The 24,574-nt window shown below is 38.0% G+C and overlaps 1 protein-coding gene across 1 annotated transcript in view; it reads left to right on the top strand.

The window, feature by feature from the left end:
- Window positions 1-24,574, top strand: part of DNAH12 (dynein axonemal heavy chain 12) — a 300,387-nt gene that overhangs the window by 142,881 nt on the left and 132,932 nt on the right. The window contains exons 32-37 of the mRNA XM_053689370.1: window positions 10,807-10,890; window positions 13,108-13,296; window positions 13,964-14,083; window positions 15,134-15,322; window positions 19,801-19,952; window positions 23,018-23,156. Of these exons, the coding sequence (XP_053545345.1) occupies window positions 10,807-10,890; window positions 13,108-13,296; window positions 13,964-14,083; window positions 15,134-15,322; window positions 19,801-19,952; window positions 23,018-23,156 (873 nt within the window). The remainder of the gene's footprint in view (window positions 1-10,806; window positions 10,891-13,107; window positions 13,297-13,963; window positions 14,084-15,133; window positions 15,323-19,800; window positions 19,953-23,017; window positions 23,157-24,574) is intronic.

Raw genomic sequence — 24,574 nt, 5'->3', positions numbered from 1 at the left:
GATTCACACCTACAGAGGGCCTCAAGACCTGGAGTCTTTCTCTAAGGGCTTGGGCCTATCAATCCAGCCGCCTCAACTATCTGAGAAGCCTCCTGACAACACAGCTTCATCACCACATCTCTTAGCAGGGACACAATGGCACAAAGTTGCCTATAAGAAGAGGAAAGACAGACTGAACTCATGATGTATTATTGAAGGACTTAATTGTCTCCCAAGATCCATGGTTGGGTGAGATTGGTGTAAAAATCACTTGTCATGCCTTTATTATCTGTTGTTGTTTATTTTAGCTATAGACATTCATTTGCTTGAACCGCCCACAAGGACAATCCTGGTGACTATACGAAGTAGTTACGTTATATATGTATAGTTTTAACCTGTCATAACCAGGCCATTCCCATTGTGCAAAAATATATGAACCATGTTACTTTTACCCATTTATATCATCCTTTCATTGGATGTTAAATAATTCCACATCTGCCTGGGCCTAAGTACCCGGCTGACCCCACATCCTATTAGGATAACTGTTTTGCCGGAGGGACTATCCCTCAGCCGCTCCGGCGATGTGTTCACATGTTCTAATGTTTACTCGTTAACTTTTGTTTTTGTTGTTGTTACCCTTGATGTTTGTTTTTGTTTTACACATTGTGCTTACATAATCACACATACTCCTTCTAATACCTGTATATTGATTAATATGGTACTGCCTCTCACTCTGACACCTACTCCCCATTATCAACAGGTGGACACTAGCACCACTACCAAGCGACAGATCGTGATCATACTGACATATAATGGCTCCCAATAACGCGCAGCTGCACATCATAACAGTTAATGCTAAGGGCCTTAATTCCCCAAACAAAAGAAGTATAGCTATTAAGGATTTTAAAGATAACAAGGGGGATATCATAATGCTGCAGGAAACCCACTTCCTTCACAAGAAAGAACCCAAAACATTTAGTTACAAGTTTGGAGAGGCATACTTCGCATCAAACCATAGTAAAACTAATGGGGTGGGAATCTTAATTAAACGAGGTATACCCTTTACTCTATTTAGCTTAACACGAGATCGAGAGGGCAGATATTTAATCCTGACTGGCAAACTCTATAACACAATAGTCACAATGGCCTGTGTATACGCCCCTAACACCCAGCAGGACATCTTTTTCAAACGCCTTTCGGATGCCATACTTGAGAGTAAAAGGGGTCTACTGATACTAGGAGGGGATCTTAATGTCTCCCTCAACACAGCATTAGACACATCAACTGGGCTCTCCTCAACACCAAACCGGGTTCTTTATAGAATCAAACAACATATTAGAGACCTAGCAGTACACGACACCTGGAGGATACATCACCCGGTAGACCGCCAATATACCTTCTTCTCCTTTCCACATTCCCGATTTTCCCGCATAGACTACATCCTTTTAGACGTGTCCTGCTTGTCCTTGGCAATAAGGTCAGCGATAATCCCCACAGGCTGGACGGATCACTCTATGGTGACCTGCTCTATTGAATGGCCCTCAGCCCCACACTCCACATTTCTTTGGAAATTAGACAATAATTTATTAGACCACCCACTGTACCAAGAAAAAATAGAGAATCGTCTGCAGGAATACTTTCAACTAAATGTAGCATCCATAGATGATTTTAGACTTATATGGGAGGCACATAAAAGCACACTTAGAGGGGATCTTATCAGCATACAGTCCCATAATCATAAACAACAGTGCGCCGCACTACAGACCGCACTGAATAACATTACCTTGACTGAGGAGAAACTTAAAAAAACACCGACAGACACAACATTGAAAAAGGATTTACAGACGCAGAGGGAAATAGTTAGCACCCTTTTAGACAGAGATTGCAAACTACTTGCACTCAAACTACAACAAACTTATTATGACAGCGATAACAGATGTAGTAGATTACTAGCACGCAAATTGAAACGACGGACTCACCGCTCATATATTATGTCTATCAGTGGACCAGGGAAAGGCATGGTATACTCTACCTCTAGCATATCAGAGACATTTCGCACATACTATGAGTCCCTCTACAACTTACCAACTGTTCCCCCTACTGACACAACTAATATTAGCCTCATAGAATCTTTCCTCAAGGACTTTGACATACCACAGATCACCCAGGAACAAAAAGAATCCCTTAATTCCCCTTTCAATATGAGAGAACTCCTATTGGCCATAAAAGACCTACCGACCGGAAAAACCCCTGGCCCAGACGGCTTCACTAACTACTATTATAAAAAATACAGTAAGATTCTAGCCCCACACATGCTGACCCTCTTTAACTCCATTTCCGGTAAAGAACCATTCCTTAGCAATTCCCTCGCTGCACACATAACACTAATCCCAAAGGAAGGTAAAGACCACTCGAGAGTCGAGAACTATAGACCGATATCACTATTGAACACCGACGTGAAAATATATGCCAAGCTGCTGGCGACCCGGTTGAACGCCTTACTTCCAAATTTAATCCACGCTGACCAGGTGGGCTTCGTTCCCACAAGGGAAGCCAAAGACAACACTGTACGAGCCCTTAATTTGATAGATTATGTGAATAACCGTGGTGTTCCGACTGTGGTAATATCTACAGATGCTGAAAAGGCGTTCGACCGGGTCAACTGGCAGTTCCTCCGGGTGGTCCTTATGAGAATGGGCCTTGGCGAGACATTTATAGATAGGGTATTTGCAATGTACCATTGTCCGACAGCTAGAATCCGGGTAAACGGATCTTTATCAGCCCCTTTTGTGATATCTAACGGAACCAGGCAGGGATGTCCGCTGTCCCCGCTCCTGTTTGCCTGCGTAATAGAAATGCTTGCACTTAAGGTTAGACACACGGTAGACATTGAGGGAGTTGAGGTTAGGGGACATCAACATAAGATGCTTCTATATGCAGATGACGTGCTCTTTTTCCTGACGAACCCCAGACAATCTATACCAGAATTATTGAAACAGCTAGATGCATTTGGAAAGATTTCAAACTTTCTTATCAACCAGAATAAATCGGAAATCCTAAACATAAACATACCAGAAGGGGATTTAATACCTATTTCACGTATATGTACATTTAAGTGGCAAAAAAGCAAACTGAAATATCTAGGGATATTTTTAACCCCAAAGATTACCCAAATATTCGAGACAAATTTCCTACCACTTCAATCATCAATGGTATCCACCCTGTCTTCCTGGCGTAGAAAACCTCTATCCTGGATGGGCAGGATCAGTGCCATTAAGATGAGTATCCTGCCAAAAATATTATATATCATACAGACACTACCCATAGCCCTTCCACGCACTTTTCTTACGTCCCTGCAAACTAAAATATTTGAATTTATATGGAATAAACGACACGCTCGGATCAATAGGAAAGACATGTATCAGACACTAGATAACGGGGGAATGGGGGTACCTGACCTCGTTGCATACTGGAAGGCCACACACTTACAGAGAATAGTGGACTGGTATACTAACTTCAACTTTAAAATTTGGGTTCGCCTCGAGCATGACATAGCCGGTACATTGCATTTAGGCACAAGATGCTGGACACCATCAATTACTAGATCACCCCAGATATACGTCGCACACACAGTACAGGAGACCATGCTGATATGGGAAAAGATACTAGTAGAGCACCCCAACATCTCGTCCACTTACTCTCCCCTTACCTCTTTCATCTCTAATAAAGAATTTGCCCCTGGCCTAGTAGCAAAGCTAAAAAATGACACACAACCGGACAGGGAATTGATGATGTGCCATCTAGGAACTGAAACTCAGCTGTTCCCTAGAACGGCCCTAACCGAACAAGGCTTTAATTGTTTCAGAGATTGGTATTTTTATATGCAGTGTTACAATTACCTGTCAGGACATCCGCATAAAAGGAATATGTTGAGGCCACTAACGACATTCGAGTCCCTATGCCATAAAGAATCTCCTACAAAACACACCTTATCAATGATTTATGCACTACTGAAACAAAATTCACCAGGTCACACCCCTCACTTTATCAACAGATGGGGGGAGGAATTGGGAATTCAGATATCACACATTGACGCCTCTAAGATATTTATAGCCATTAAGAGATCTGCCACATCTAGTAATCTCATTGAGTTAAACCTGAAAATTCTCCATAGATGGTATCTTACTCCATCAAGATGCCAGAAAATATTCAGAGAAGCCTCCAACCTCTGCTGGAGGTGCCATGATCAAATCGGCCATATGGCACATATCTGGTGGCTTTGCCCTAAAATAACCCCAATATGGGATGACATCTCAAAGGAAACATCAAAGTTACTAGATAAAGCCTTACCAGTAGACCCACTCTTGTGGCTGTTTCACATAGTCCCCAAAAAATTCACTTCAGAACAAACTAAATTATTTAACATAGCAAGTAACAGCATCAAGAAACTAATAGCCAAGAACTGGAAAAGTTCTATAATCCCAACCACTGCGCTTTGGGTTCAGGAGTGCAATCGCACTATACAGCTAGAGGAATACCACTACCTTAAACAACGAAGGTTAGACAAGTACATACAGATTAAGATTTTATGGGAAGAATATTTGAGGAATAAGTTTGATTCCAATAAGATATAAAACACCAAAACATACGACACTAGATACTGACAGAGGAGGTAGAACCCGACCCTGAGATACTGGAGGGAGAAAACATGAGGGGCAACAGGAAGCACAATGTGTTGTTTTTTGTTATGTTTGTTGTTTATTCGTTTAATTTGTTACTATATGATTTATTGCTCATTACCTTTATCACTACATGCATATTTGTATACAGCATTGTACATGTACAACTCACACAGCTGTAAAGCCATATTGATTTGTAATCCGAACAAAGTGCATTTACGATGTATAACTTTCTTATCTGTAAAATAAAACTATTTTTGAAAAAAAAAAAAAAAAAAAAAAAAAAAAAAAAGAAATCATATCAGAAATAGCATCAGGAACTGGAAAAACCTCTAGAGTAACCACAGGAGGTTTATAAACAGAATTTAAACGTTTACTAGTTTTAATATCAAGAGGACTAGTTTGCTCAATATCCAATGTAATCAACACATCTTTTAACAAGGAAAGAATATACTCCATTTTAAATAAATAAGTAGATTTGTCAGTGTCAATATCTGAGGAAGGATCTTCTGAATCAGATAGATCCTCATCAGAGGAGGATAATTCAGTATGTTGTCGGTCATTTGAAATTTCATCAACTTTATGAGAAGTTTTAAAAGACCTTTTACGTTTATTAGAAGGCAGGATGGCAGACAAAGCCTTCTGAATCGCATCAGCAATAAAATCTTTTATATACACAGGTATATCATGTACATTAGATGTTGAAGGAACAACAGGCATTGTACTATTACTGATGGACACATTCTCTGCATGTAAAAGCTTATCATGACAACTATTACATACCACAGCTGGAGATATAATCTCCACAAATTTACAACAGATGCACTTAGCTTTGGTAGAACTGTTATCAGGCAGTAGGGTTCCAATAGTGGTTTCTGAGACAGGATCAGATTGAGACATCTTGCAAATGTAAGAGAAAAAACAACATATAAAGCAAAATGATCAATTTCCTTATATGGCAGTTTCAGGAATGGGAAAAAAATGCAACAGCGGCATATAGGAATGGGGTTTTAAATAATGAAATTATTTGGCGCCAAGTATGGCGTACAACACAAACTAACATTTTTTTGCGCTAACAACATCCGGTAATGACACACTCGCGTCATTGTAGACGCAACCTTGTACAAGGAACTCAGTGTCAACTACGACGCCGTAAATCATGAATTTGCGTTATCGACGTACCTTCGCGCCAAAAAAATTCTCGCACCATGAATGACGCAATAAACTTTGGCATTTTGCGCCCTCGCAAGCCTAATTTTGCCCACGAAATATAATAAAAAAGCAGTCAATTGAAAAAAGACTATACCCCAGGTAAGAAAAATATTTTCCTAAATATGTTTTTTTCCCAAATATGATACTGATAGTCTGCAAAAGAAAATATACATAAACCTGACTCATGGCAAATATAAGTACAATACATATATTTAGAACTTTATGTTAATGCATAAAGGGCCAAACCATAGCTGAGAGTGTCTTAAGTAATGAAAACATACTTACCGAAAGACACCCATTCACATATAGCAGATAGCCAAACCAGTACTGAAACAGTTATCAGTAGAGGTAATGGAATATAAGAGTATATCGTTGATCTGAATAAGAGAGGTAGGAGATTAATCTCTACGACCGATAACAGAGAACCTATAAAATAGATCTCTCACAAGGAAAACCATTGCATTCAATAGGTGATACTCCCTTCACATCCCTCTGACATTCACTGTACTCTGAGAGGAATCGGGCTTCAAAATGCTGAGAAGCGCATATCAACGTAGAAATTTTAGCACAAACTTACTTCACCACCCCCATAGGAGTTAAAGTTTGTAAAACTGAATTGTGGGTGTTGTGAGGGGTGTATTTATAGACATTTTGAGGTTTGGGAAACTTTGCCCCTCCTGGTAGGATTGTATATCCCATACGTCACTAGCTCATGGACTCTTGCAAATTACATAAAAGAAATATACATTTGCTGTCAATTAGGCAGTGTATAGACATAATGTATCTCCCTCTCACATGGTGCAAAGTTGTGTACAGCAGGGCAGGTTTAATCTAAAGTAGCAGTGACAGGGACAAATCTGTTTAGTGTCCAGTTTCCTTTTTTTCTATTTTGCATGTGTAGTAACTTGAACAACTAACCATGTGTGGCCTCTAGCTTAATAAATCGGATAGTCATTTGAAATAGCTGATTTTGCCTGAGGAAACTGCTACCTATACTGATCTTGTCAATACTTCATTATTTGCTATAGAAAAGCTATCTAATTAAGAATTAGTGGTAGTTGTTCAGGGTAGAAGAAAGTGTCCCTGCAGTTACTATGAATTAAAAAAAAAAATCAAGTTCTTGCCTGAGAACATTATTTCTCTTGTAAGATGTATCGGGTCCACAGATTCATCCATACTTGTGGGATATTCTCCTTCCTAACAGGAAGTGGCAAAGAGAGCACCCACAGCAGAGCTGTCTATATAGCTCCTCCCTTAGCTCCGCCCCCCTAGTCATTCTCTTTGCCTGCTTAACTGCTAGGACTAGCAGTGCCCTGGTCCTTCAATCTGGCTTATGTATTTCCACCGTTTCCTCTCCTCCCACGTCTGGTTGCCAGAATCAAGCAGGAGAGAGCTTCGGTGATTCTGATAGCGCCTGCATGGCCACACAGGACTTGGTATGCAGACCTGGTGGACATGTCATCTGTTCCACCGTGGACTCTGCCAATGAGGCAGGACCTTCTAACCAAGGTCCATTCAAACATCCAAATCTAATTTCTCTGCGTCTGACTGCTTGGAGATTGAACGCCTGATTCTATCAAAGCGTGGTTTCTCTGAGTCGGTCATTGATACCCTGATTCAGGCTAGAAAGCCTGTCACCAGGAAAATCTATCATAAGATTTGGCACAAATATCTTTGTTGGTGTGAATCCAAGGGTTACTCATGGAGTAAGATTAGGATTCCTAGAATTTTGTCCTTTCTCCAAGAAGGATTGGAGAACGGATTATCAGCTAGTTCCTTAAAGGGACAAATATCTGCTTTGTCTATTCTTTTACACAAACGTCTGGCAGATGTCCCAGGCGTTCAAGCATTTAGTCAGGCCTTGGTCAGGATCAAGCCTGTATTTAAACCTGTTGCTCCGCCATGGAGCCTACACTTGGTTCTTAAAGTTCTTCAAGGGGTTCCGTTTGAACCTATGCATTCCATAGATATTAAGCTTCTATCTTGGAAAGTTTTGTTTTTAGTAGCTATCTCTTCGGGTCGAAGAGTTTCTGAGTTATCTGCTTTACAGTGTGACTCACCTTACCTTGTTTTCCATGCAGATAAGGTGGTTTTGCGTACCAAACCTGGGTTTCTTCCTAAGGTTGTTTCTAATAGGAATATCAATCAGGAGATTGTTGTTCCTTCCCTGTGTCCTAATCCTTCATCAAAGAAGGAACGTTTGTTGCACAATCTTGATGTGGTTCGTGCTTTAAAGTTCTACTTACAAGCAACTAAAGATTTCCGTCAAACATCTTCATTGTTTGTTGTTTATTCTGGTAAACAGAGAGGTCAAAAGGCTACGGCTACCTCTCTTTCCTTTTGGCTGAAAAGCATCATCCGTTTGGCTTATGAGACTGCTGGCCAGCAGCCTCCTGAAAGAATTACTGCTCATTCTACTAGAGCAGTGGCTTCCACATGGGCTTTTAAAAATGAGGCTTCTGTTGAACAGATTTGTAAGGCGGCGACTTGGTCTTCGCTTCATACTTTTTCCAAATTTTACAAATTCGATACTTTTGCTTCTTCGGAGGCTATTTTTGGGAGAAAGGTTTTACAAGCAGTGGTGCCTTCCGTTTAGGGTACCTGTCTTGTCCCTCCCTTCATCCGTGTCCTAAAGCTTTGGTATTGGTATCCCACAAGTATGGATGAATCTGTGGACTCGATACATCTTACAAGAGAAAACAGAATTTATGCTTACCTGATAAATTTCTTTCTCTTGTGATGTATCAAGTCCACGGCCCGCCCTGTCTAAGACATGTAGTATATTTTTATTTAAAAAACTTCAGTCACCTCCTTTTTCTTCCTAGCCTTCGGTCGAATGACTGGGGGGGGGGCGGAGCTAAGGGAGGAGCTATATAGACAGCTCTGCTGTGGGTGCTCTCTTTGCCACTTCCTGTTAGGAAGGAGAATATCCCACAAGTATGGATGAATCCGTGGATTCGATACATCACAAGAGAAAGAAATTTATTGGGTAAGCATAAATTCTGTTTTCTTTAAGTGAGTTATCTGCTAAAATGAACTGTTCTATGGGTACAGAACATTTCTTATTCCCCCACAATATTCCTTTAAATTAATATTTTAAGCACATTCCCCTACTTTGCAACCTCACTAGGATATCTAAAAGCATTAAAAATCTCTTAAAATGAAGGTAAACTTTTACGAATGAGTGCCCGGTTTTTAAAACTACTATTAAAAACAGGGGAACTTTACTTACCTTTTTCTTCTTGCAAGCCGGAGCAGCCATTCCCCCGCCCGCCGCTCGTCTCTTTTTACGTCATCCGGCTTCCTCCAATCACGGCTCCCCCCCAGAGCAAACATTGCCTGAGGCGGCCACGACATGATTGGAGGAAGTCAGATTCTTCATTAATGACATTTTTTAACAAAACCGGTGAGATGTAAACTTTCATGAATGAAAGTGCCCTTGTTTTTATTAGTATTTTTAAAAACCGGGCACTCATTCGTGAAAGTTTATCTTCACTTTAAGCTACCTTTTGTTGCTCAAGTTTTTATGTAAACAGCTCCAAAACTCTCCCACATAAATTTAGAAATGCTACTAAATTGTTACTGATGACCAATCAGCCTTCTCTATTTGCATATGGCCTCCTATCCCCTCATTTTGTAATGTCCTCAGACCTCAAATCAGCCAGATCAGGGCCCTACATATGTCACATAAGCCACACTTGTGCTGACGATGCTTCCCCTTTGCCTTTCCGTGTCGCCCATGCTCCTTTTCAGCACAGATGCAACTGTGCTCCACCTTCACGGCGACTCTGCACTTTCAGGCGAACACTCCATTGTTACAGCAGCATTTCACATGCTCAGCCTTTTGATAGTGAGTGAATGTCAATTTAACAATCCCTCGCTATCTTTTCTACTCACCAATGGCTAGTGGGCAATTGGAAAATTTGAGCCCTGATGTATACACACACTGTATATTTATACATCTTACTGATGGATCAGGAAAATTCACCTGTAAAGTTCCATAGTCTAACAATTGTTATTTCTATCCATCGTTATGATAACATTATTGACCTTCTCATCTGTATCTGGACTTCCACCTTTCATAGATAAAACACATACCCTTTTTTTTTATTTTTTATAAAGCTTTATTTTTACTAAGCTCTTTCAAGTTATTTAGCTGACACATTAAAGGGACCTTAAACACCTTCTACATTTAACAATTATATATTTTATTAAGTATACAAATTGTGGAATAACCTTTTTATTATTATAAAAATACCAATTGACCTTCTGATTATGTAAATCCCTTTGAAAGTTTAATTTCAACTGCAGCCTGTTTAACATGATGAGCGCCGCCATATTGTAATGTACGTTACTTTTGGAGCACGGGTCACGTGGCGCCCGCTCCAGTGAATAGAAATGCGCATGCGTACAACATAAAATGTCTCCTGCATCTATGAAGCTCGCTCACTCAGTTGCTGAGAGCGAGCTTCATCACCATTTATATGACAGCTGTATTAGAGGAGCTGATTTTCATCAATCTATTTTTTGCACAATTAACAAACTTATTTAAGTATTTTTTGATAGCTGCCGCTTTCAGTTCTCCTGAGCCAGAGGCACACTTACGATCGCTGCTATCGCTGTGTTTAATGGCAACGAAGTGTGCCTCTGGTATTGCAAAAGAGAGATATTCTAATGCGTGCACGCTCACAGCCAGGAGCTTAGCCACATCCGGAATAGTCCCCAGCACTTCAGCAGTGCCGGGACAGAAGAGCAAAGGAATGGGGAAACAGAGTTACAAAATAAATAATAAGAAGATAGGTTTATATATGAAGGGGGAAGAAATGTAGTTTGATTTATAACATTATAATTTACACTATGGGCATTAAAACTTCATAGCATTAAATTTAAGTGTTTAAGTTCCCTTTAAACTATAATTTTCTGTTTGTCTTTCTAGCTTTGCTTGATGAGCGGTGAAATCATACAGATGTCTCCTCAGATGAGCCTGATCTTTGAAGCAATGGATCTATCCCAGGCCTCGGTGAGTTTAACATTACCAGTTATCTATCAGTATAAATAGCTGTTGGATTTCACCTTATATTAGAGAAATGAAAGCAACATTATATTCTGTAATGCACATAAAATAGTAGCAAATAAATGTCAGATGACATGATGACACGCACAGCATTTGGTTCAGTGGTGAAGAACGCTGTGTTGTGGGCGGCCGAAGCTGCTGACTTTTGCGAGCTGTCGCGGCACAGACAGGGTGAGTTTAGCACCTATATTTTAGTAACTGATGACTGAAACGCCACTTTATTGTTAGTGATTGTAAATCCTAGCATTTTTTAAAAGCTTGGGTTTACCATCACTTTAATGTTGATTGGCTCTCCAACACAATAAAGCTTTATTATCGCTTATTGGCTTGCAGGCACAAATCATACTGCTGTATTAGTGCTCACTGGCTGTCAGGGACATGTGATACATCTATAATAATGCTTATTGGCCGACATGCACAGCTCATACAAATGTGTTTAATGGTTATTGGTTGAAAGACACTCATATAGCTGTATTACAGGCACAATACATTTGATCAATTTTGGTAGTCATCTCTGATAAACCTAATTGATATGCCTATATCCCTCATTAGCTGACAATAGAACTTCATAAACTGACACATTCAATGAACACAGCTGTTTTAGAGCACATTCTTGAGCAGACATAACTGAAATAAGAGATGTGGTTGCCCAGTCCTTAGCATGAATAAAGCTGTGTTAAAAGTGCTTATTAGCAGACAGACGCGGCTCCCATAAAAAATAAAAACAATATTATTAGCTGGCAGGTACAACTTTTATCTGTGTATTGAAGGGACATTGTACACTAGATTTGTTTTGTAGATAATCCATTTATTTAGCCCACACAGGATTTTTTTTGGTAAAAATTTACAGTTTTACTTATTTTTAAATAACATTGTGCTAATTTTCAGACTCCTAACCAAGCCCCAAAGGTTTATCAGTATACTGACGTATACCTATTCCAGCTTGCTTCTGTTTGTGTAAAGAGTCTTTTCATATGCAGGGGAGGGGGTGTCTGCTTTTTTGCTTTCCAGACCATTTTGTGGGTGTTCCTGCTAACCTTTTCAACAGTGCTAAACTTGGAGCTTCTAAGTAATTTTTTATACTGGATTTTGAGATCAGTATCTGTGCATATTCTTCTTTATAACAGTGTCTATTGCATGCAGTTATATGAGAATTGGTGTATATTGTCCCTTTAATGCTGGGTGGTAGCAACCATCTGTAGGTATATGATTAAAAACAAGACTATGACATTTTCAATTGCTCTCTTTAAAGTGCCAAATATAAATTAGTCTTATAAGATAACTGGAGAAGGGTATGAGTAAAATCTGGGTGCCCTACAGTAAGTTGTATCTGCTCCCACCGGCTACTTATTCCTGTCGCCGTTTTGGGTATCCAGTGCAGAACTCGCTACCATCCCACATTTTGTAGAATTGACATAGTTTTGGGGCTTTCTCCTACTGCCCCTCCCTTCCAGAACCTATAAATATCTGTGTTGCAAATTGTAAAAATGAGCAACTCAATCCAGAAATGCTTGTTTCTTACTTGAGAACTGCTGACTTATTCAAAGGAAGCTAGTTTATAATGCTTAAAATTATATTAAACATATTTACACTTCACTGAAGAAAATTCCATAGTGACCTCCCATGTACAAAATCTAGGATCATGTTGTTTATTAATGTGGGAAGTCATTATACTAAAAGATCCTGTAGCACAATATAGACATTTTCAGACAAATTGAGATTTGTTGGCGTTTAAAGAACATATGCCAAATTGAAAATGGGCAGCCTACATGTTCCAATTACCAGCAGTAACATCATACGTGACATTAATTGCACTCCAAGTATAGCGGAGTATCGGAAGTGCATCACACAGCTTTTTTTTAGAAGTATTTTTGCAGACAGAAGTGTAGTGCAAAAATTCTTGTAGTCAAATTGGAAATCTAATACTCATTAATTTGTTTTTCTTTTGTCTCTTTAACCCTTTAAGGACACAGCTTTCAGTTTGCTCAATTGTTTTATGACGGAAATATTCCGTCATATGTCCTTAAGAGGTTAATAGCGAAAAAAAATATTTAGGTTAACAAGTTTCAATAAGAATATGTATGGGATTTACATAAATTAGAAATACGGTCTTGTAGTGTCACTTGGATGTTATATATGTTTAATACAATTTTACTCTTTTAGCCTGCAACCGTAAGTCGCTGTGGTATGATCTACCTAGAGCCTCAGCAACTAGGCTGGATGCCGCTTGTGCAATCTTGGCTTTATACGCTCCCACAGGCCCTGAGAGCAAAGGAACATCTAGCTCTTCTTGACGGTCTGTTTCAATGGCTGATCCAGCCTTCCTTAAGGTTTCTACGTAAACAGTGCAAGGTGCGTATGTTGTGTATTGCAGCATTTAGGATATAAACGTTTGATGTGATTGGAGATTTATGATTAATTCTCATACATTTCAATTGGTTATCACAATTATCCTCATATCCAGCCATTTACTAGATAAATTTATAGACACAAAAACTGTTTTAATTGTAGCTGAATCTCTCATGCATACAATTAGTTGATTAAATGGGGAGTATATAAATTACTAATGTAAAAGTAAAAATAAGTATCTTTAGCTACAACTCTCTATATCATATATTGAATAAATTGGTAAATATTATCTAGGAGGTTGGGGCAACAATGGCTGACTTTTCTAAGGGCACTCCATGCAAATTGTTGCTTGCGTTGATATCAAATTGCTCCTAAAGGCACTGCCTACTCCAAAAAAAAAAATATTTTTAAAAAGATAGATAACGCTTTTACTACCCATTTCCCAGCTTTGCACAACCAACATTGTTATATTGATATACTTTAAAATCTTTAAACCCTGAAATGTCTGCCTGTCTCTAAGCCACTACAGACTGCCTCTTATCTCAGAGCAGTTTTATAGCTTTTCACAGCAAGACACTGCTAGTTCATGACTATTGATACTGAAGTAATTTTATGCATGATTTATTTCCCTTATACAATTACTTTTATATCATGCTTATTTTTGTGATAGGAACTTGTCTCTACGAGTGATAGTAATGTTGTGGTGTCACTCACTCGACTCTTTGGAATGCTTCTTTTTGACATAGTAGAAGAAGACCCAACAAATAAAAACATTCGCACCTGGGTTATGGTAAGTGTACTGTGGTTGGTTTATTAATCATCTTTTATACTGCTGACAGTATATCCATTGTCATACAGGCCTATCATTAACAGGATATGAAACCCAAATTATTTCTTTCAGATAGAGCAATTTTAAGCAACTTTCTAATTTACTCCTATTATCAAATTTTCTTCGTTCTCTTGGTATCTTTATTTGAAAAGCGGGAACGTAAGCTTAGGAGCTGGCCCGTTTTTGTTTCAGCACCTGGGTAGCGCTTGCTGATTGGTGGCTAAATGTAGCAAGATTCAAAAGCAAACAGGTTAAACACATATTTAAAAATAGTGACAAACGTTAAAAATAAGTTTACACTTAGACACGCAAAACCAAATAAACAAATAAATTAGGAACCTTTAAAAAAATGTCTAAAGATAGAAAAAATTTATCCACACAACCATGTATTTTAATTCTTTAAAGTTCATTATGCCAATATAAATAACTGGATGTATTTTGTGATGATATTGACGATATTGCTTATTAAAGGGACGGTAAGGAGCTTTACAAGACATTTATGTTGTGTTGCTATAGAATAACATATCAGCCAAGTCTTAACGTTTTTAAAACAAATTAACATTCTGTTTACGGCAATAATTTTCAATACCCACCATTTGCCTTATTTGGAGGAGCCAATCTGGGCTTTAGTCCGCAGACAACAAATCTAGTCACTGTTATAAAGTTAGTATAAAATACAATGAATTGCAATTGTTATCTGATAAAACCAATTAGGGAAATGTATGTAGCAGCGTTAGCCTTGATAAATCAGCAGGTGCATTTCAAAGTCTGAGAATTAGAAATTACTTCATGCTAAATTACATGAAAAGGGGGCAAAATAAAAAAATGATAATGCAAAGTTGTTTAATTGTGTATAACTAAACATTTTATATATAAATCTAAAGTTGTTTACAGTCCCTTTTAATAGATCAAGGCTTGAGCTGGTATTTAATAAATGATAAACACTTTCAGGTGCTGGGTCATATGAAATAATCTTAATGTTTAGTGATATAAGTCTCTCTTTGTCTACAGGCTTGCTTTGCTTTTTCCATTGTTTGGTCCATTGGGGGCTGTTGTGACTCAGATAGTCGAATCAAGTTTGATGCTTTTCTCAAAGAAATTCTATCAGGAAAATCCCAAGAACATCGCCTTCCGGCTGGAGTAGGAAAGTGGGAATGTCCCTTTGATGATAAAGGCTTGGTGTATGATTATGTGTATGAGGTACTATATAAGCAATAATCAATTTATAAGGAAAATGTAAAGAAACACTAAGGCCTAGATTTAGAGTTCGGCGGTAAAAGGGCTGTTAACGCTCCGCGGGTTTTTTTCTGGCCGCACCATAAATTTAACTCTGGTATCGAGAGTTCAAACAAATGCTGCGTTAGGCTCCAAAAAAGGAGCGTAGAGCATATTTACCGCAAATGCAACTCTCGATACCAGAGTTGCTTACGGACGCGGCCGGCCTCAAAAACGTGCTCGTGCACGATTCTCCCATAGGAAACAATGGGGCTGTTTGAGCTGAAAAAAAACCTAACACCTGCAAAAAAGCAGCGTTCAGCTCCTAACGCAGCCCCATTGTTTCCTATGGGGAAACACTTCCTACGTCTGCACCTAACACTCTAACATGTACCCCGAGTCTAAACACCCCTAACCTTACACTTATTAACCCCTAATCTGCCGCCCCCGCTATCGCTGACCCCTGCATTACACTTTTAACCCCTAATCTGCCGCTCCGTAAACCGCCGCCACCTACGTTATCCCTATGTACCCCTAATCTGCTGCCCTAACATCGCCGACCCCTATGTTATATTTATTAACCCCTAATCTGCCCCCCACAACGTCGCCGACACCTGCCTACACTTATTAACTCCTAATCTGCCGAGCGGACCTGAGCGCTACTATAATAAATGTATTAACCCCTAATCCGCCTCACTAACCCTATCATAAATAGTATTAACCCCTAATCTGCCCTCCCTAACATCGCCGACACCTACCTTCAATTATTAACCCCTAATCTGCCGACCGGAGCTCACCGCTATTCTAATAAATGTATTAACCCCTAAAGCTAAGTCTAACCCTAACACTAACACCCCCCTAAGTTAAATATAATTTTTATCTAACGAAATAAATTAACTCTTATTAAATAAATGATTCCTATTTAAAGCTAAATACTTACCTGTAAAATAAATCCTAATATAGCTACAATATAAATTACATTTATATTATAGCTATTTTAGGATTAATATTTATTTTACAGGCAACTTTGTAATTATTTTAACCAGGTACAATAGCTATTAAATAGTTAAGAACTATTTAATAGTTACCTAGTTAAAATAATTACAAATTTACCTGTAAAATAAATCCTAACCTAAGATATAATTAAACCTAACACTACCCTATCAATAAAATAATTAAATAAACTACCTACAATTACCTACAATTAACCTAACACTACACTATCAATAAATTAATTAAACACAATTGCTACAAATAAATACAATTAAATAAACTATCTAAAGTACAAAAAATAAAAAAGAACTAAGTTACAGAAAATAAAAAAATATTTACAAACATAAGAAAAATATTACAACAATTTTAAACTAATTACACCTACTCTAAGCCCCCTAATAAAATAACAAAGACCCCCAAAATAAAAAATTCCCTACCCTATTCTAAAATACAAAAATTACAAGCTCTTTTACCTTACCAGCCCTGAACAGGGCCCTTTGCGGGGCATGCCCCAAGAATTTCAGCTCTTTTGCCTGTAAAAAAAAACATACAATACCCCCCCCCCAACATTACAACCCACCACCCACATACCCCTAATCTAACCCAAACCCCCTTAAATAAACCTAACACTAATCCCCTGAAGATCTTCCTACCTTGTCTTCACCATCCAGGTATCACCGATCCGTCCTGGCTCCAAGATCTTCATCCAACCCAAGCGGGGGTTGGCGATCCATAATCCGGTGCTCCAAAGTCTTCCTCCTATCCGGCAAGAAGAGGACATCCGGACCGGCAAACATCTTCTCCAAGCGGCATCTTCTATGTTCTTCCATCCGATGACGACCGGCTCCATCTTGAAGACCTCCAGCGCGGATCCATCCTCTTCTTCCGACGACTAGACGACGAATGACGGTTCCTTTAAGGGACGTCATCCAAGATGGCGTCCCTCGAATTCCGATTGGCTGATAGGATTCTATCAGCCAATCGGAATTAAGGTAGGAATTTTCTGATTGGCTGATGGAATCAGCCAATCAGAATCAAGTTCAATCCGATTGGCTGATCCAATCAGCCAATCAGATTGAGCTCGCATTCTATTGGCTGTTCCGATCAGCCAATAGAATGCGAGCTCAATCTGATTGGCTGATTGGATCAGCCAATCGGATTGAACTTGATTCTGATTGGCTGATTCCATCAGCCAATCAGAATATTCCTACCTTAATTCCGATTGGCTGATAGAATCCTATCAGCCAATCGGAATTCGAGGGACGCCATCTTGGATGACGTCCCTTAAAGGAACCGTCATTCGTCGTCTAGTCGTCGGAAGAAGAGGATGGATCCGCGCTGGAGGTCTTCAAGATGGAGCCGGTCGTCATCGGATGGAAGAACATAGAAGATGCCGCTTGGAGAAGATGTTTGCCGGTCCGGATGTCCTCTTCTTGCCGGATAGGAGGAAGACTTTGGAGCACCGGATTATGGATCGCCAACCCCCGCTTGGGTTGGATGAAGATCTTGGAGCCAGGACGGATCGGTGATACCTGGATGGTGAAGACAAGGTAGGAAGATCTTCAGGGGATTAGTGTTAGGTTTATTTAAGGGGGTTTGGGTTAGATTAGGGGTATGTGGGTGGTGGGTTGTAATGTTGGGGGGGGGGTATTGTATGTTTTTTTTTACAGGCAAAAGAGCTGAAATTCTTGGGGCATGCCCCACAAAGGGCCCTGTTCAGGGCTGGTAAGGTAAAAGAGCTTGTAATTTTTGTATTTTAGAATAGGGTAGGGAATTTTTTATTTTGGGGGTCTTTGTTATTTTATTAGGGGGCTTAGAGTAGGTGTAATTAGTTTAAAATTGTTGTAATATTTTTCTTATGTTTGTAAATATTTTTTTATTTTCTGTAACTTAGTTCTTTTTTATTTTTTGTACTTTAGATAGTTTATTTAATTGTATTTATTTGTAGCAATTGTGTTTAATTAATTTATTGATAGTGTAGTGTTAGGTTAATTGTAGGTAATTGTAGGTAGTTTATTTAATTATTTTATTGATAGGGTAGTGTTAGGTTTAATTATATCTTAGGTTAGGATTTATTTTACAGGTAAATTTGTAATTATTTTAACTAGGTAACTATTAAATAGTTCTTAACTATTTAATAGCTATTGTACCTGGTTAAAATAATTACAAAGTTGCCTGTAAAATAAATATTAATCCTAAAATAGCTATAATATAAATGTAATTTATATTGTAGCTATATTAGGATTTATTTTACAGGTAAGTATTTAGCTTTAAATAGGAATCATTTATTTAATAAGAGTTAATTTATTTCGTTAGATAAAAATTATATTTAACTTAGGGGGGTGTTAGTGTTAGGGTTAGACTTAGCTTTAGGGGTTAATACATTTATTAGAATAGCGGTGAGCTCCGGTCGGCAGATTAGGGGTTAATAAGTGTAGGCAGGTGTCGGCGACGTTGTGGGGGGCAGATTAGGGGTTAATAAATATAACATAGGGGTCGGCGATGTTAGGGGCAGCAGATTAGGGGTACATAGGGATAACGTAGGTTGCGGCGATTTGCGGTCGGAAGATTAGGGGTTAATTATTTTAAGTAGCTTGCGGCGACGTTGTGGGGGGCAAGTTAGGGGTTAATAAATATAATATAGGGGTCGGCGGGGTTAGGGGCAGCAGATTAGGGGTACATAAGTATAACGTAGGTGGCGGTCGGCAGATTAGGGGTTAAAAATTTTAATCGAGTGGCGGCGATGTGGGGGGACCTCGGTTTAGGGGTACATAGGTAGTTTATGGGTGTTAGTGTACTTTAGGGTACAGTAGTTAAGAGCTTTATAAACCGGCGTTAGCCAGAAAGCTCTTAACTCCTGCTTTTTTCAGGCGGCTGGAATCTTGTCGTTAGAGCTCTAACTCTCACTGCAGAAACGACTCTAAATACCGGCGTTAGAAAGATCCCATTGAAAAGATAGGCTACGCAAATGGCGTAGGGGGATCTGCGGTATGGAAAAGTCGCGGCTGAAAAGTGAGCGTTAGACCCTTTAATCACTGACTCCAAATACCAGCGGGCGCCCAAAACCAGCGTTAGGAGCCTCTAACGCTGGTTTTGACGGCTACCGCCGAACTCTAAATCTAGGCCTAAATTCATAATTAAACATTCATGATTCAGACCGGGCATACAAATGTAAAAAAACTTGCGAGTTGCCAAAATGTGCACAGTCACACAGTGTATGGGTCTCACTCACATGAAACAAGGGCCAGGGAAATGGAAGGGTATTTTGAATTTTGTCAGAAACAAATGTACTGTTCATTTGAAATTTAAGTGCCAATGATTTCTCTTTTTATGATGCATTTGTTACATATGTAATTATACTTTATTGAATGGTTCTTTTAAAGAAATGGGAAACTGGAAATAAATGTATATATATATATATATATACCGTATATATATAAAACCTTGTTCTTTGTTTTCTCTTATCAAAGCTTAAAGGCCGAGGGCGATGGGTTCATTGGAACGAGTCTATTAAAAACACAGCTATAGGAGACAAGAATACGAAAATTCAAGACATTATTGTTCCGACTATGGACACTGTCAGATATACCTACCTCATGGATATGTGTATCAGACATGCAATGTAAGTTATCTCAATAAACAACATATCAATAATTTTACAGACAACATTGCATTTGATAATCCCAAATTGGATGCATTTGTGTTTTTATGTCACTTTCTTAGTACAAGTAGATATATTATTTTTTAGCTTTTGCACAGTCCACCAAAATAGAAGAGTCATAGTAAATGAAGTGCATTTATTTTGTTTCTTTACGTTAACAACAGCATTCAAATTATACCAAAATGATATTGAACATATAATACAATATAAAAAAAGTTTCCATATTTAATAGCATGTATATCACAATCCTGTGTTTAAAATGTATTACTTTAAAAAAATTAATTATTATTTGAGTAAGCTACCGGTCTATCTATAATATTTAAAACACTTTTTTGTATAATTTGAGTCCATGGGCTCCATGTACTAAGCAGTCAGCGAGCTACCCGCAACAAATCTTGCGTCAAAACTCGCAAACTGATATGTACAAAGTCGTCAACTATGTTCAAACTCGCATCTTTAAAATTGCGAGCGTACTTATCCGCCAAACCTCGCTACCTCTCCATTTTTCACTGTAATTAGACACATTTGACCACCAACTCGCCAAAAACGAATGTACTAAAAAATCTATTTGTCCGCTCGCTACAATTTCCACTCCCACCTCGTTATTTTTGCCTCGCCACCTTTTAGGTGGCGGGCAAGGTACAAAACAATAGGAAAGTCAATCTAGACGCCAGTCTAGACATATATAAAAGGCAGTAATATCTGCATTGTACAGCATAACTGGCGTCTAATTTGTCTCTCATTTCCATGTACATAAATTGCGCCAAATTTGTCGACTGTAATTAAAGAGTAATCTATATTTTAAATTTGTATTGTATAGTTGTCAATCTTTATAATTATTTTTATATTAATATTTATATATTATCAGATCCAGATGAAGCCATATCCAAATTGTAAATAAATATTACAAAAATAACGCTCTGTTATCACTCTTCAAAAAATTTAGAACAATAATAAAGTTGTTTAGATAAGTTGAACTTTTATAGGAGCAAAATTCTATTCCCGCGACTACTATGATGTTCGTGACACCTTGCATGTCACGTGTTAATAATTGGCCAGACAATTCAACTGAAAGTTAAGTACATCAGCTTAGTCGCGGCGAGCGAGACGTCAAATTTATCAATAATCCGCCACTGCTCGCGGCGGGCTAGACTTGTCTATTTATTGGGGGATTATTAGTACATAGTGACAGCGGACACCATTTCGCCCGCGGCGAGTAACGGCGAGTTTATCCACGTCTAAAATGACGGATGAATTGACAGCTTAGTACATGGAGCCCCATGCTTATATAATTGTCTTTTGCTGGTGATTATGGTCATTAAAATCAACCATGGCCTTTGGTTATGTGTTGTAAGCCCATCTTCCTTATTTCAACCATAGAACTCATTTAAAGCTTCATAGGCAGGGACGATACTGCTTGTGAAAAGAATATCAGTATGTCATCTGCGTGCAGCAAAATTATATTGGTTTTGTTTGCTAATTGCAACCCCTTATGTAGACATTCATTATTATCTGGATAGCTAGCACTTCTACCACACGTGCAAATAAAATAGGTAATAACAGACACCCTTATCGGGTTCCATTGGCTTTATTGAAGGTCTGAAAGAGTCAATTTATTATTCTTATACATGCAGAGGTTGAGGCATATAGTGCAAAAAGTTTGCCTATGAAAACCTGATCTATTCCAAATTTTGTGATCATGGGTTGTAGAAAAGTCAAACAGACACTGTTGAAGGCCTTCTTTGTGTCTACGTAAATCGCCTCAAGCGATAGCTGATAATCCTTAGCATAATTTATCAATTGAATGGCCCGCACCATATTATAGTTTTCTTCTCTTGAGTTTACAATGACTACTTGGGTTCCTTAAATGATAGAAGTCATTACAAGACAGAGGCTGTCCTTCATCCATTTAGCATACAATTTAATATCTGTGTTTAGTAAGGAAATGGGTCTATTATTTTCTACTTTATCAGGGCTTTTGCTTGGTTTGGGAATGAGAGCTATATGGGCTTCTAGGGATTGATTTCAAAATGGTTGTTCAACATCTACAAAGTTAAATATAACTAAGAGATCAGGTATTCATTTTGCCCTATATTTCTTATAATAGTAATTGGTGTAATTAGCAGGTCCATCAGGCTTTATCTAAAGAAAGTGGTTTTTTTTTTTTTAAATAATTATTAATTACTTTAAAACTAATTGGTTTATTTAGTAGATCTTGTTGTCTTATGGATGGGACAGGTAATTTCATTAGTTACTGGTTTATTTGTTGTTTTAAGTACTAAGTGAGACATTCATAGGTTCTCAGCTGGCATTTTTTAACATCCGTAACTTATTCTATAAAAATTACTTGTTTGTCTTGTTTACCTATCTTGGCGTTGTATACTCTATGGAATGTTTTTTTCATCTGAGTCTCTGACCTGAAAAGTTCTCTTGGTTGAAACCTTTCTTTCATTCTTCTATTTTTTCCTTCTGCTTGACCAAATTCCATTTCATTGTTCTACTCTGTCAAAAAAGTTAACATAAGCACTTACACGAGGAGCTGGGTATCCCTCTCAGGTATTTTTAATGTCTATAAACTGCTGTAGTCAGGATTGGGGCCAGTGTGAATACTCTCGTATCAAATTATCACAAAGTTTCCTTTAGGTAATAGTAAAAATTCTTACCGCTGCCTCAGCAGCTTTTGAGGACGGCTACCTAGCTGAAACGCATCAGTTGCCATTTGCTGACCACTCCGTTATGTAACTCCATATTGTGCCGCTAATGTGGAATTTTTAATTTGACACCATACGGTGTAAATAAAGGATACTTTTATTCATCTCTCAGCCGGTGCTCCTTTTTTTCTTTGCTCACTTCTATTGTTCTACTCTCAAATATGTTTTTTCTGAACTTTGGGCAATGTCAGCAATTCTCTATAGCACACCTTTTTCATTGTAAAATGTTTAAATAATCAGTTATTGTTTGACACGTTTGTATTTACATTACTTCCATTTATATTTCTTTTGACATAAACTTTACCTTTTTCTTAGGCCGTTGTTATTTGTAGGACCAACTGGCACTGGAAAATCTGTTTATGTGAAGGACAAGTTAATGAACAACTTAGACAGAGATAAATTCTTTCCTTTCTTCATTAATTTCTCTGCACGCACCAGTGCCAATCAGATCCAGGTTTGTTTTCATGCATACTCTGAAATGTATTTACATTTTATGTTGTTATAAGGTTTAAAGGGACATGAAACCCACATTTTTTCTTTCATGATTTAGAAAGAGCATACAATTATAAACAACTTTCTAATAGACTTCTATTACCTAATTTGCTTCACTCTCTTTATATACTTTCCTGAAAAGCATATCTAGGTAGGCTCAGGAGCTGCTGATTGGTTGCTGCATATAATTGCCTCACGTGATTGGCTCACCCATGTGAATTGCTATCTCTTCAACAAAGGATATCTAAAAAATGAAGCAAATTAGATAATAGAAGTAAACTGGAATGTTGTTTAAAGTTGTATTCTCTACTTGAATCATGAAAGAAAATGTTTGGGTTTAGTGTCCCTTTAATGAGAGAGGAAAAACTTTGAGACTGTAATATAAGATGCTTATTTATGAAAATTAAAGACTGGAAATATACTTTCATTATTTATGTCCACCCTTTTCATGTAATTTAAAAAAATAATATATATATATATATATATATATATATATATATATATAATATAATACAATTAAATATTTTATGCTTAAAGGGGCACTCAAGTCAAAATTAAACTTCCATGATTATTCAGATAGAGCATACAATTTTAAACAACTTTCCAATTTACTTCCATTAACACAATATGCAGTCTTTTTATATTTACACTTTTTGAGACGCCAGCTACTACTGAGCATGTGCAAGAATTCACAGAATATACCATATGCATTTGTGATTGGCTGATGGCTGTCACATGATGCAGTGGGAGTGGAAAGAAACATAACATTGAACATTGAAAAATCTACTAATCAGACTAAGTGCTATTGCATTGTCTTGTTATCATGTATTTGTTGATTATGCAAATCTACTGTATTTACTGGTCCTTTAAAGAAATGTTATAACAGACACTCCAAAAGAACACTTAAGAAGGCACACTCGTACACCCAGTGATAAAACTCCAATAGCTAGTGATGTAAAAGCATAGAAAATTATCACAAAAAATAAAATAATCACTATTAATGAATCACAATATAGTCTCTGAGAACAATAAATCCATAATATGATACACGGATCACATAGCTCTGGATTTGCCCAGGTGTGCTTTGCTTCAAATCATATGGGACACGATTATGTTCTCCAAGATTAAACAAAAACAAAGGGACGCCACATAGCGTAAGTCTCTTGTAAAATTGAGTAACTTAAAAGTAAAAAAAATCTACTCACAATTTTGTTTGCACTATGAAGGAACCACCAGTATCCAAAATAGTATTTCTTTCATGTAATTAGCAAGAGTCCATAAGCTAGTGACGTATGGGATATACATTCCTACCAGGAGGGGCAAAGTTTCCCAAACCTCAAAATGCCTATAAATACACTAATTTAAACCAATAGTGTGGGT

The sequence above is a fragment of the Bombina bombina genome, chromosome 7 (genome assembly GCF_027579735.1).
Source record: "Bombina bombina isolate aBomBom1 chromosome 7, aBomBom1.pri, whole genome shotgun sequence".
Taxonomy (NCBI): Eukaryota; Metazoa; Chordata; class Amphibia; order Anura; family Bombinatoridae; genus Bombina; species Bombina bombina.
The sequence above is the reverse complement of the archived record's forward strand: the minus strand, read 5'-3'. Positions and strand labels throughout refer to the sequence as shown.